This window comes from Juglans regia, chromosome 1 (genome assembly GCF_001411555.2).
Source record: "Juglans regia cultivar Chandler chromosome 1, Walnut 2.0, whole genome shotgun sequence".
Lineage (NCBI taxonomy): Eukaryota > Viridiplantae > Streptophyta > Magnoliopsida > Fagales > Juglandaceae > Juglans > Juglans regia.
In genome coordinates this window covers 14671490-14684835 of record NC_049901.1, presented here as the reverse complement: position 1 = coordinate 14684835, position 13346 = coordinate 14671490, and the positions used below count along the sequence as shown (strand labels likewise).

At 36.2% G+C, this 13346-nt stretch overlaps 1 protein-coding gene across 2 annotated transcripts; it reads right to left on the bottom strand.

The window, feature by feature from the left end:
* Positions 1-3215: 3215 nt before the first annotated feature.
* On the bottom strand, positions 3216-7994 carry LOC109013271 (type I inositol polyphosphate 5-phosphatase 5). Of its 2 annotated transcripts, XM_018995309.2 has the most exons (10): positions 7750-7994; positions 7499-7604; positions 7282-7356; positions 6428-6503; positions 6223-6327; positions 5438-6011; positions 5024-5217; positions 4740-4848; positions 3893-4041; positions 3216-3803 (listed from the first exon to the last, which is right to left on the bottom strand). In XM_018995309.2, exons 1-10 carry the CDS (start codon positions 7867-7869, stop codon positions 3575-3577), a joined length of 1737 nt encoding a protein of 578 aa, XP_018850854.1. In that variant the 5' UTR covers positions 7870-7994; the 3' UTR covers positions 3216-3574. The 2 variants fall into 2 exon arrangements, with proteins under 2 accessions (XP_018850854.1, XP_018850855.1); XM_018995310.2 differs by lacking the exon at positions 7750-7994 and having other exon boundaries at positions 6418-6503; positions 7499-7508.
* Positions 7995-13346: the final 5352 nt, after the last annotated feature.

Below are 13346 nucleotides of genomic sequence, written 5' to 3'. Positions count from 1 at the left end.
GGTGGCTGGGGAGGACGGTGGGCCGAGCGGTGTCGCACACGGCGGCGTGAGGCGGCGGTGCTGGGTGGACGAAGGAACGGATGGAGAGAGAGGGAGGGGGGCGCGCAGGAGAACCAGGAAGAAAGAGGAGAAAAAAAAAAAAAAAAAAGAAGAAAAAGAAAAAGAAATGAGGTCTAATCCTCACATCTTGGGTCACAAAAATGATCAAACCGAAACAATTTCAAAACAACAAGTAAAATAAAATAATTCAAACGTAGTGATTAAAATGAAAATAAATAATTAAACCCAACAATAAGTTAATTAAATATGAAAAAATAATTTAAATGTATTACAATAATCAATTATAAGAAAGCACTTCAAAATAATTTTCACAAAATTAAAATCAGAAAAATAAACCCACTAAAAAAATCCAACCAATTTTAAAACTAGAGAATAAAATTTTAAATTAATAACAAATAATTTTTCAATTAAAAATATACTAAAATACGGGGTGTTAGAATGTTGCTTTTAAGTCCTGGAACAGATTTAATCACTCGTTCTAGTCTGATGATATTCCTCAAGCACTAGCAGCGATGACGTTGGTAACTTTTTCTCCTGATAATGAATGAATTGCAGACATTGGAGTATCTGCTCATATGACAAGTAATTCAAGTATGCTTAAAAATTTACGTCACTATTTTGGTACTGATGCTATCATTATTGGCGACGACAGTACCCACGCTATTACTCATGTTGGTGATACATATATAAATAATGGTAACACTAGAATTAAGTTACGTGATGTCCTTTTAGTGCTAGCACTTGCAAAAAATATGTTATCTATTAAGCAACTTACCAACGATTACCCTTATAACTGTGAATTTTATGGAGTTAGTTTTGTTGTTAACGAGAGACCAACAGTGTCCTAATGAGCAGATGCCGAAAGGGTAATATTTACATGTCCTTATCTGCACCTTACGAAGCGTACTTTTCCACCCGTTTTTGGGTTGCCTCTGGAGATGTGTGGCATCAATGTTTGGGCCACCCTCAGGCCTCTGCTATCCAAATCCTCAAATCCAAAGGACTTATTCAAAATACTGGCTCCAATAAAGCTCAATCTATTTGTGAAAGTTGGCAGTTAGGCAAACTAAGTAAATTTCATTTTTTACCCTCTTCTAGTTTAACTCATATTATTTTTTATAAAGTTTATTGTGACTTGTGGGGTCCTGCCCTTGTTATTTATGTTGGTAAATTTCATTACTATTAGTTGATGCTTTTTCTAAATTTATGTGGTTCATTCTGCTTCAAAACAAATATGATATTTTCTTAGCTTTTTTATTTTTTGAAAAATATGTAGAATGTCAATTTAATAAGAAAAATAAAATTTTTCAAACCGATGGGGGTGGTGAATTTGCTAATACTCAGTTTATCTCTCATTTAAAAAATCAAGGCATTATTCACCAATTTTCATGCCCCTATACTCCTGAACAAAATGGTGTTGTAGAACGTCGTCACTGTACCATTTGTAAACTTGGTATGACGATGCTCTTCCACAGTGGCGTTCCAAAACATTTTTAGGTTGAAACTTTTGCCGCTGCTACCTTTTTAATTAACTACCTCCCCACTATTACTTTAGATTTACAATCACATTTTTCAATTCTTTATGAAACTTTTCTTGATTATCGGTCTTTGCGTTGTTTTTACTCCAATGTTATCCATATACTTGGGACACCAAGCACAATAAATTTGATCCAAAAACCTTACCATGTGTCCTTTTAGGCTATAGTGATCGACATCGTGGGTGTAAAAGCTATCACCCACCTAGTTATCGTACTTACATTTCTCGCCATTTTATTTTTTAAGAATTTAATTTTCCTTATAAACATCCTGGGAACTTTCATCTACCCGCACCCTCTGACCTGACTTTGTCTATTTTTGACCTTTGGGTTACACCTCCCTCGGACCACCCTTCCTCTACTACTTCCCTCTCGCCTAACTAAATATTCCCTTACCCGTACCCATCACCTCTTCCACTACTGTACCCAACCCAACCCCACCCTTCCTACCTTCTCCACTCCTGACATCCCTCATTCTCCGTCATCGCCCTCTACTTCACCTTCCCCAAACCCGCCTCCACCAATTACCCATACCATGATTACCCAATCCCGCATTGATATTCACAAACCCAATCTCAAATATGTCAACTTCCATGATCTCTCCACAAAAGAGCCCAAAACCATCCACTCTGCTCTCACTCACCCTGGTTGGACCCAAGCTATGCTTGATGAATTGCAAGCTTTATATGCTAACAATACATGAACTCTTGTCCCTCGTGATACCTCTATAGCTGTTATTGGTTGCAAATGGGTTTTTAAAACTAAACTCAATGTAGATGAAATTATTGATTGATTGAAAGCTCGTTTAGTAGCAAAAGGCTTTCACCAAATAGATGGTATTAACTACCATGAAACTTTCTCTCCAGTAATCCACCCAATCACTATCCAGATTGTTATCACTCTTGCTCTGATAAATCATTGGGACGTTCGTCAGTTGGATGTCAAGAATTTTTTTTTCCATGGTGATCTCCATGAATCCATCTACATGGATTAACCTCTAGGTTTTATCCACCCAACTCACTCTTCTCATGTTTGTAAGTTAAACAAAGCTTTGTATGGCTTAAAACAAGTCACACGTGCATGGTTTGATAAATTCAATAGTTTTTTACTCACTTATGGTTTTAATTATAGCACTGCTGATTCCTCTTTATTTATTTATGGTTCTACTCGTGGTTGTCTTATGTTACTCCTATATGTTGATGATAGTCTACTCACTGGTTCCTCCACTGATTTTCTACATGAATTTATTTTGACTCTTTGTAGTCAATTTGCCATGAAAGATCTGGGTCCTCTCCACTATTTTTTGGGCATTCAGATTGCTCAAACTACTTATGTCCTTACCTTGATCCAAACTAAATATGCTCTGAACATTTTAGACTGTGCCCAAATGACTAACTATAAGCCCATGGCCACTCCCATGATGGCTAAGACCAAAGACCCTTACGTCAACAACACCTTTTCCCCCCTATTTTTTAGCAAGTGTTAGCATCTCTATCGATATCTGTGTAACCTGGCCTAGTAGGCAATTACCACAATAGATATATATTGTAATGCAGTTAGTTTCTACTTATATTCTTCAGCACCTATTAGTTCATCTTGTTTTGCTTCTGGAAAGAAAACTTTTTGAAGGACTTAAAGCTGAATTGGATATTCGAGAATAACTCATATTTACAAGTCCCCAACCCGATGGTTGAGACTGATTCAACCCTTATCGTGAAGTGGTTTCTCCAAGCTTTCAATTTCACCTTGGAAAAATTGCTCTATCCGGGATGGTTTTCTGTTTTCCAGCCGCCTAATCATCTTATGGGAACTTGTCCTTGGGTAGATCAGCTGGTCTACCATTTAACATGGGCAGCCCAAGTGATTTTCTTTTGCTGTATGAAGCTTTTAAAGTGATCAGCTGCTTCGAACTGCTTTGCATTGATCGATCAATCGATCGTATATAAAGACTTTCTGAGTTTTTTCTCTGAAAGAGAAAATCAGAACTCATATAAGCAGTGCCTCGGAGGTATGCACGAGTCTTCTTCAAACTCCATTCTTTTGCCAGCGCATGAAAAATCCTTTCTGAACCTATTAATATTTTTGTTTCTTACTTCTACCTCCACTGAGAAAACCGCACACACAGGTCTGTGATCCGAGAATCTTGATTCTCCGCGAATGTACGATAATTGTTCAATGCCATTACCATGCCATAATATCCTGTCGCACCTAAAAATCAAGCTCAAACTGGTCACAACTTTATTATTATAATAAACTTGTTCACTTTCATGACAAAAAGAGACAATATATAATATTACCATGCAGGGGTGCGGCGTTTCTTCTTGGATTTAACTGTTTCCCCGGCGTAGGAATCCGAATTAAGTGAATACTTATAGGTGGGGGCAAACAAGATCCGTCCCTCATTAAATCCACTAAATACTCTTCCTGCTTCCTTCTCTATATTCAACTGCATGCACCCAATAATAGTAAAAAAGGAGTCGATCGGCTAGCTAGCTAGTTTCATATATAATTCGTATGATAATTAATAATTGTGATATCTCATATAATAAGGATAAGTTAGGATATGTGGTACATAAGATCCCACGTTACTTGAAAATGAGAAGTTTTTGTTCTTTATAAAGTTTCAATAGAGATTCAATTGCATCATTGACTAGTCTTTTTTAAGTATAAACCATATATTTTAAACCTTCCGTTAAGATTACAATAATATATCATGTTATGTTTAGCATGATACTAATAAATTTATCGTTATGAAGCCCATTTAGTACCTTTACATGTGTATATATATATATATATATATATATATATATACATGCTTGCTTTATATATACACCTCACGATGATACAACAGTCGATCGTTTGCTCAATATATATATATATATATATATATATATATATAAACTTGCTTAATTTAATCATAAAGGGAACGTGATCCACATGTTTTTCACCAATTCTAAAGGAAGTACTTCCTAGATGTTTCTCCCAAAATAAGGAAAACAAAATTAAATCAATTCCAATATTGACAAAGGCATCTGCTTTTTTTTATTGGTTTGCAATGAGAAAGACATTTTAATTATTGAAAGAAGAACTTCTCTGATTAATTAATTAATTTTCTTAGATGTAGCGTTTAATAAAGCAACAAACCTGATCCTTCTCGAGGAGGGTGTCCCAGTCATTATCCTCTAACAGAACCCTCGTTTCATCGTAGCTCAGAGCTACCCGATAATTCAAATCTCCAAGCCAAATTATACGACTGCAATTTTGTAACGATAAAACATTACAAACCATACATTAGATATGAAGAGAACTAATATCAAAGGGATAAAAGAAAATTACGAAAAATATTAAGGCTTTGTGTGTGTACATGTGTGCAGGTCCATTAATATTAATGCAAGATAATTATATCTGTTACAAATATTGCTAATTACTCGTGTTCAATTATTCTTTCTGGTACTCGACTATTAGGGTCTTTGCAAATCTTAGGAAACTGTGTACTCTTCAGGATCTCAGCCACATCAGCATTCCTCTTCAGCTCATTACCCTCCTTCTCCCCAGAAGCCAAGTGACTGCACACGAAGCAAAAACTTGTTTGGTGCAATGACATGCTAATTGATATGCATCCCTGCAAAATACCATTCCATGTCATTCATACGTACCCAATAACGGTAGCAGCTACGTACGTTGAGCACCAACAAAACTATGAAATAGTATAAGAATTAATTTATCGGCCAGGTAATTAAGCACCTCCCAGCTTTGAGCCTATTCATCAGTCTACTGGTCTTGTTTCCGTACTAGACCATTCAAACTGAGAGGAATTGCCAACCGATTTTCAAGATATGTACCTTGTTTCGAAGGCAGCCCATTAATCCTCTTCCCACCGAAGAGACTCTGAGATGACCAATATGTGGAACTAATTCCTTCCTAGCCCATACAGAAAGGAAAATCCCGACCATTTGCTTGCTTTCTATGAGAAAGTAACTCATCTTGCCGGGGGAGGAAGGTATTTCTGCAACTGAAAGTAAATCGTCCACAATAGTATCGCGACCAATATCATGAGCAGATTCTGTGTATAATCTGCCATGGGAATCAATATAATTGTCTGGCCTCCACTTCTCCCGGGAGTGCCAGTCCACAGGGCAATTGCAGTTCTTGATAAGGTTTTTATCCGCCCTTAGATTCCTACTAAGGACTTTGAGAGAAGGCTTCTGGAAGAAGTGAAGACTGCTTGGGGCCTTCGAGTCCTTTGGGATGTTGTCTAAGGCTATGGAATTAGGGCCTAAATAAGAAGAAGAGTAAATGGAGTCATGCTGTGGTCTATTAAGTGCTTGGCTTATAAGGGCCAGCCATTTTGCGGCAGGTTCATTGTCTTTAATCACTAGAACATTTCCAGCGCTTAGAGGAACAATCTCCTGAAACCTGAAGAGAAAAGAAACTTAAGACACCAATTAAATTGTTTCGCTTGAAGTTGACATTAGTGCAAGAACACTGAATGACTCCATGCATTAAGATTTTCATTTGGAACATTTGATGTTGCTTTACAACGATACACTGTAATTAATCGGTCATTTGATTGAGTTGACATATAAAGAAGGTTAAACATGAGTGTGAATTTGTCACTACATCGTACCCCAATATATATATGTCTGAAGCGCCCTCCACCTGCAAAAGCTCTTCAAGGTTGAGGCCATTGTCGGGTGTCTTTCCTCCAACATTCCACGTCGCTACGAATATCCTGCACACCAACGCCAGTATTTTCTCACGGTAAGAGAACGCGAGCTGTCTGATAAAAAAAAAAAAAAGAAACAAGAAACGAGAAGAGTACCAATTCATACCGGATATCTTGAAGCTGTATAGTTGCCGGTGCCATAGAGGAGTCTTCAAGAGTGGATAGGTTTGAGCATTCGATCCCTGGACGAGACAGTCTTTCTAAGAGTAGATATGAAATAAACACGGCCGTATATAGTTTACATTTTCATGAGAACTACTAAAGTCATGCATGTATAGCCGTATTAACATTTTCCAAATGATAACGCCAAAATGTCTCATCACGCATGAAAATTCTCACTGTGGCTAGGCCATTGTTTTCTTCTCCCTTTCATTATTAATATCAATAAAATAATGAAAATTCATCGCTGTTAGGTAAGCTACCAAATAAGGAGATCTAGTCTTGTCTTTTTTGGGTACGTGGCCTGTTCTTACAACACAAATTCAACGTACGTATTGGAAAAAAAATCTTCTGTGAGTTTTGCTCATGCTTGAGAAAGAAAAACAGCTGTAACAGCTACTGTAACATTTATTTATTATTAGTCTAAATTTTGTATACAACATTAAATGTTTAATAAATCATAAATAAAACTAATTCGTATAATAATCATGATCTCGTTCTGTCTCTTATAATTTCATTGATTGATTTGTAGTTAATTTGGTATATATGTCCTTTTCATTTTAACAAATGAAATTAGAAGAAGCTGTGAGAATATTGATTTTCTGATCACACACTGCCATATATATATATATATATATATATATATATATATATAAAGTAATCCATATATAAATACTTATCATGCATATAATGTTGATTTTCGATTTTTCATAGTATTTTTACAATATATTCTACGTACGTATGTGTAAAGTGTGAGAATTCTGGGCTTACTGCACCTAACATACAGATCGAGATACGTACCTGTGAAACTCCTACTCCCAAGAGGGGACGACCCCATGAGAGCTTTTCTCCTTGACGTGAGCCCCTTTCCGATTTCTGTCGAAAAAACAAATAATTTTTCTTATGAGCAATAAAATAAAAAAGCGATGTAACTACGGAAATAAATAAAAAAAAAAAACTTTAAAAAAAAAAACATAAAAGCGCGCTACTACAAGTATATATATATATATATACATACCAAGATCGTCTCCATAATTATCTGATTTGAATATATCATGATCATGATGCGAGGCTGGGCTTCCTCTCTCGCGACGCTTTGAACTGAAAATCTTGTCAATAATTGACTTTTGTCCCAACAGAAGAAAAAGGAAACAAATGGTGATCAGTACATGAGATTGTGTGTTAATTTCCTCAAAAAGTCAATAACTCGATCTATATAATTCTTGAAAAAAATATAAATTAAAAAACAAAAATTAAAAACATGTATACCCCCTTTTTCTTTTCGTTCTGGACAGAATTGTCAAAGGTGGCAGTTGCAGGGCTAGTGTTGGTAGAAGTAATGGCAGTGCTGGTGGTGGCCACGTTATGTTTACTCGACGGGGAAGACATGCATTCATTAATTCGAAGAACTACTTGAAAAAATTATGAATTCGATCTCTTATGATCAAATCGGAGAGAAAGAGAGAGGTTCTGGTTTTGCTTGATACATAATTGTTTTTTGTTTGGCCTTTGATATCTTGTGATTTTCTTTTTTTTTCCCTTTTCTTTCATTTTCTGTTTCAAAGGACGAGACTTTGCCGCCACAGCTTTCGGGAGACTTGGGATGGGAAAGAGGCACAGGCGTTATAAATTAATTATAGTCAGTTTACAGCCCAAAAATTAATTAACCCAACTACGGACATCGTCACATCATCGTAATTGTCATTTCTTCCGCCAGGCTCCTCTCTTGTTGAAACAGAATTAAAAATGAGAAATGCTACTTAATTATTATATCTGAGTCACAAATGAAAAAATTATTTATAAGACCGTGTAAAAGACACATCTTTCACCAATTAAATTTTATCATTACTCTTAAGTAAAGGCATTGGCAAACTTTTTATACCATTTATATGATAAAATTTAAGAGTAATGCTACATACAATCGTGGAATGCGCAAACGTCGTGTAATCGCTTTGAAAAATAGTAGGGTCCACTGTTAAAAAATTAATTTATTTTCATATGGGTCTTATATTTATTCACTTTTTTCAAAGCGACTGCATGGCACTTGCACACTCACGACTGCAAGTATCATTTCTCTTTACATAATTGAAAATAAAAGAAAAATCAACTATGTTATTATAACTGATTTTCCAAATCTTATCCTAACCAAAACCTTCACATAATTGAAAACAAAAGAGAAAAAATTTAAACAAAAACTATGAGATATATACTAAAACTTAAGTCTGAAACCAAGTTTGTTGATTAGATTCTGAGTTCCGAATATCCAGGTAGATTTAACTGGAATACATCCTTGAATCCGAGCTCATGCATAGATCTCCGGTTGATTTGTTTTTGGCATGTAGCAGTCCATGCATTATTTTCCTTTTAATTTAAATCCAGTCAGGATGATGTCATCGCTTAAGAATTTGTAGAAGCTTCTGTCAAGCAACCATGGAGTTGGATGAGATGAAGAGGAGTGACTGTTTGTTAGTTGGGTTTTAGTTGTTGTCATTTACTTTGGTAGGAAAGCTGTAAGTCTAGTATTGTTAGAATGGCATCTTGTGTGTTAGTAGAAGGGTGTTATTGTATTAGTAGGATGGTGTTGTTTTATCCAAAGGTTGTTGGGCATTGAAAAAACGGAAGAGGTTTCATGCACTCTTAGGAGAGCCAAGACAAGTGATGATATTTTGGTTTGGAAGGACAATCAGGATGGTTAATTTACAACTAAGAGCGCTTGGGATATCCTTCGTATTCAAGCGCCTAAACTTCAATGGGCTGATTGGGTATGGCATCCTTGTCTCGCAAAAAATATTTTGGTTATGATTTGGAAAGCTTTACATAATGCCCTTAGTGTTCATGATAGAATAAAAAGAGTGGGTATTCTCATTGTCTCTAAATGTGATTATTGTGAGTATGGATCGAGGATATGAAGACCAAAATCAGGTTTTGGCTTCGGGAGACTTTGCTACTAGAATTTGGAAAAGAGCTAGTTTACAAGTGGGAATGAATCATGTTGTTGGACGTAGTTGGAAGGAGATCCTGAATGTTTGGTTTCAAAAGGCTAAAAAAAATCACAAAGGGGACAACTGCTTGCCTTGATCCCATTGGTTATCACTTGGAGATTGTGGTTACGAAGATGCAAGTGTCACATGGAGGGCCTCAAGGAGTCGATAGATTCGGTTTGGTCGTCTGTTAAGTTTTGGATTGGCTGGGTTGGTGAGAAAATTAAAGTTGGCTCTTCCTTTTTATGCAGGGATGAAACCATCCTATGAAGCTTTAACATTCCATTTAAGCTTCAAAAGAAAAAAAGGGTGCAGGTAGTTCGCTGGCACAAACCTTTGGAGGGGAGACTTAAATTGAATGTGAATCGTAGTGCGTTGAATAATCCGGGACATCAAGTGCTGGAGGGGTGATCCAGGATGCAAACGGCGATCTCATTAGCGCTTTTGCAATTGATTTGGGGCATGGACAAATAGCCAAGTTGAAGGAATGGGTCTTTTATAAGGTTTACATATTGTTGCAAATTTGGGTTTAGTACATGTTGATTTGGAGTTCGACTCTATAATAGTGGTTCAATGGATCAAGGATTTAAGATGTGGTCTTTGCTACTTTAAAGACTACTGGGAGGAAATTACTACTGTTCTGGCAGGTTTGAATTTTAATATCTCCTACGTTTATAGACAAGGTAATTCACCGGCAGACTTCTTGGCTCATATGGGAGCAAATGGTTGCAGCTGCATATGGAACAACTTCTCTGATCTTCCTTTCCTTCTAAATGGTTTGGTTAAAATGGATAAATTAGGTCTTCCTTATTTGAGAATCAGTAACTAGAGTGTTTAATTTTTTTTTTTAGTGCAGTGGTGGTCTTTCTTTGAATTTAAGAGTCTTTGTAACCACGATTTTCCTCTGCCATAAGTAAGGTTTTCCCCAATAAAGTCTTGAGGTTTTGTGAACAAAAAAAAAAAAAAAGACTGTGTTGTTTTAATTGGGAATAATTATGAAAAATCATACGATGTAGTTTGTACATAAGGGATGTATAAAACAAAAAGAATCCTAAGGGAAGGCAATGGAAATTTGATATTCATCCTCAATTTCTCTCTCTCTCTCTCTCTCTCTCTCTCTCTCTCTCTCTCTCTCTCTCTCTCTCTCTATCTATCTATCTATCTTCTTTCTTTCTTTCTCTCTCTACTTCTTGGAGATTGACTATCTCGAATTAGTCATTGAAGGAGCCCATTACATTTTGGTATCCAGAGCCATGGCAAAAGGAACAAATCTTTTGCTTAGATTACGGATTCTTTGAATCAATTGAGGCAACAACAGGAAAGACAGCATAAGCAAATAGAAGTGTCATTTGTGGTGTTGGTGCAATAGCAAGAAGCTGCTTGCGTAGACAAGGAGAATCAAGATAAGAAGTTTAATGAATTGCTACATTAAAAAATTTCATTTCAATAAATGGGTCGATGGATAATGATGTAGTTAGTGATGTAAATGAAGGGATGGGTGAAATTTATTGCAGAGCCAATTATAACATAAGTTTTATGAAGCGAATTAAACTTGAATTTCCAAGATTTGCTGGCAAGAATCTTGTTGGTTGGGTTTACAGAGTAAATCAGTATTTTTTGTATCACCAAGTATCTCCAGGTCAAAGAACCTTTCTTGCTTCATTTCACATGGACAATGATGCTCGCATATGGTTCCAGGATGTTAGTGAAGCAATGGTCTTTCATACGTGGGAAGATTTTGTGCATGCTATCCAAGTTAGATTTGGATCATCTCTCTATGATGATCCAATAGAAGCCCTCATGAGGTTGAAGTAGGTCAGTATAGTAACACATTACAAAGCTGAGTTTGAATTACTCTCTAATAGACTTAGAGGTATTTCTGAGAAAAACAAACTTATTTGTTTTTTGTGTGGGTTGAGAGATGAAATTCGTCTACCTATTAGGATGATGAATCCTACAAACTTGAATGATGCGTTTGGGTTAGCTAAGATCAAAGAACAGTATGTGTGGAGTACAAAAAAATTATGGAGGAATAGATCTTTTGAATTCAATGAACAAGGATCAAGGATGAATGGGAACAAACCTGGTCAAATAAGTTCTATTTTGGGAGTTCCAAAACCTTAACAATTACTAAAATGCCTTATCAAAAAGTCAGTGAAGCTCAAATGTTAGAGAGAAGGAAAAAGGGCATGTGTTATTTCTGTGATAAGAAGTGGCATCAGGGGCATCAGGTATGGAGGTATCTAAGGGCGTTGCTAGGGAGGAAGCCTAAGAACAAGAGTTAAAGGTTTTTGAAGAGTTTCAAGAGGAATTTATACAGATTGAATCTATATCCTTACAGGCTATGGTAGGCTCACCAAGTCCTAAGACTGAGGATAGTGGGGCAGTTGAAGAATAAAAAGGTAGTGATATTAATAGATACTGGAAGTACCCATAATTTTGTGGATACTTCAATAGCTACTAAATGTAATATGTTGATTACAAAAGCCAATGCAGTGAATGTGAAGGTGGCAAGTGGAGAGGTGCTGTCAACAAAGGGAAGATGCAACTCAGTGTCAGTACAGATGCAAGGTACTACATTTGTTACTGATTTTTTCACACTTGCTTTTGGGGGGCTGTGATGTAGTATTGGGAGTTCAATGGTTGCTATCGTTGGGCCCTACTCTATAGGACTTTGTGAAGTTGAGAATGGAGTTTACTTACATGGGTAGGCACGCATGCTTGAAGGGTATCTCAGCTGCTGAGGTGAATTGATTGATGATAAGGAATTTTTCAAAGTTTCTGCTATGAAACACAAAGGGCTGTTATTACAGCTAATTTTTGGTGAGCCCAAACAACCTATTTCTATTGATTCTGAAGAAATATCTAGGTTGTTAAAACAATATGATGGAGTTTTTGAAGAACCTAAGGGCTTGCCTCTTAAGGGTTTGCCTCCAAAAAGAACTCATGACCATCATATTCCTTTAAAACATGAAACTATGTCAATGAGTTTAAGACCTTATAGATACCCCTTTTATTAAAAAAAAAAAAAAGTGAAATAGAGAAGATTGTTAAAGAATTACTAGAATCTGGGTTTATAAGTTCAAGTCAGTCTCCATTTTCTTCTCATGTTTTACTAGTGAGGAAGGCTGATGGCACATGGAAGATGTGCATAGATTATAGGGTATTGAATGAAGCTACCGTGAAGGATAAATACCATATACCTGTGGTGGATGAGCTTTATGGCTCTACTATGTTTCTATGTTGGACCTCAGGTCTAGATACCACCATATTCGAATGAAGGAAGAAGATACTCATAAGACTGTATTTAGAACACATGAATGTCATTATGAGTTTCTTGCGATGCCATTTGGACTCACTAATGCACTTTCTACATTTCAAGGTTTTATGAATGATGTATTTAGGCCTTTCTTACGACACTTTGTTATTGTGTTATTTGATGACATCTTTGTTTATAACAAGGATTTTCAATCCCGCTTGATTCATCTACTGACTATTTTGGAAACTTTGGGCAAACATTAGCTTTTTGCAAAGAAATTGAAGTGTATATTTGCAAGTTCTGAGATTGAATACTTGGGTCACTTGATCAATAAGGATGGGGTGAGATGTGATCCTAAGAAATCGGAGTCTATGATAAGCTGGCCAATTCCTAAGAATATTAAGTCTTTGAGAGGATTCTTAGGACTAATAGGTTATTATAGAAAGTTCATTAAGAATTATGAACAGTTAGTTGAACCCTTAACTGTTTTGTTGAAGAAAGACTTTTTTTTATGGAATGAGTCAGCAACTGAAGCATTTAATCAGCATAAGTTGGCAATCACCACACCACTAGTGTTGGCCTTACTTGACTTTTCAAAAGTCTTTATAATTGAATGTGATGCATGT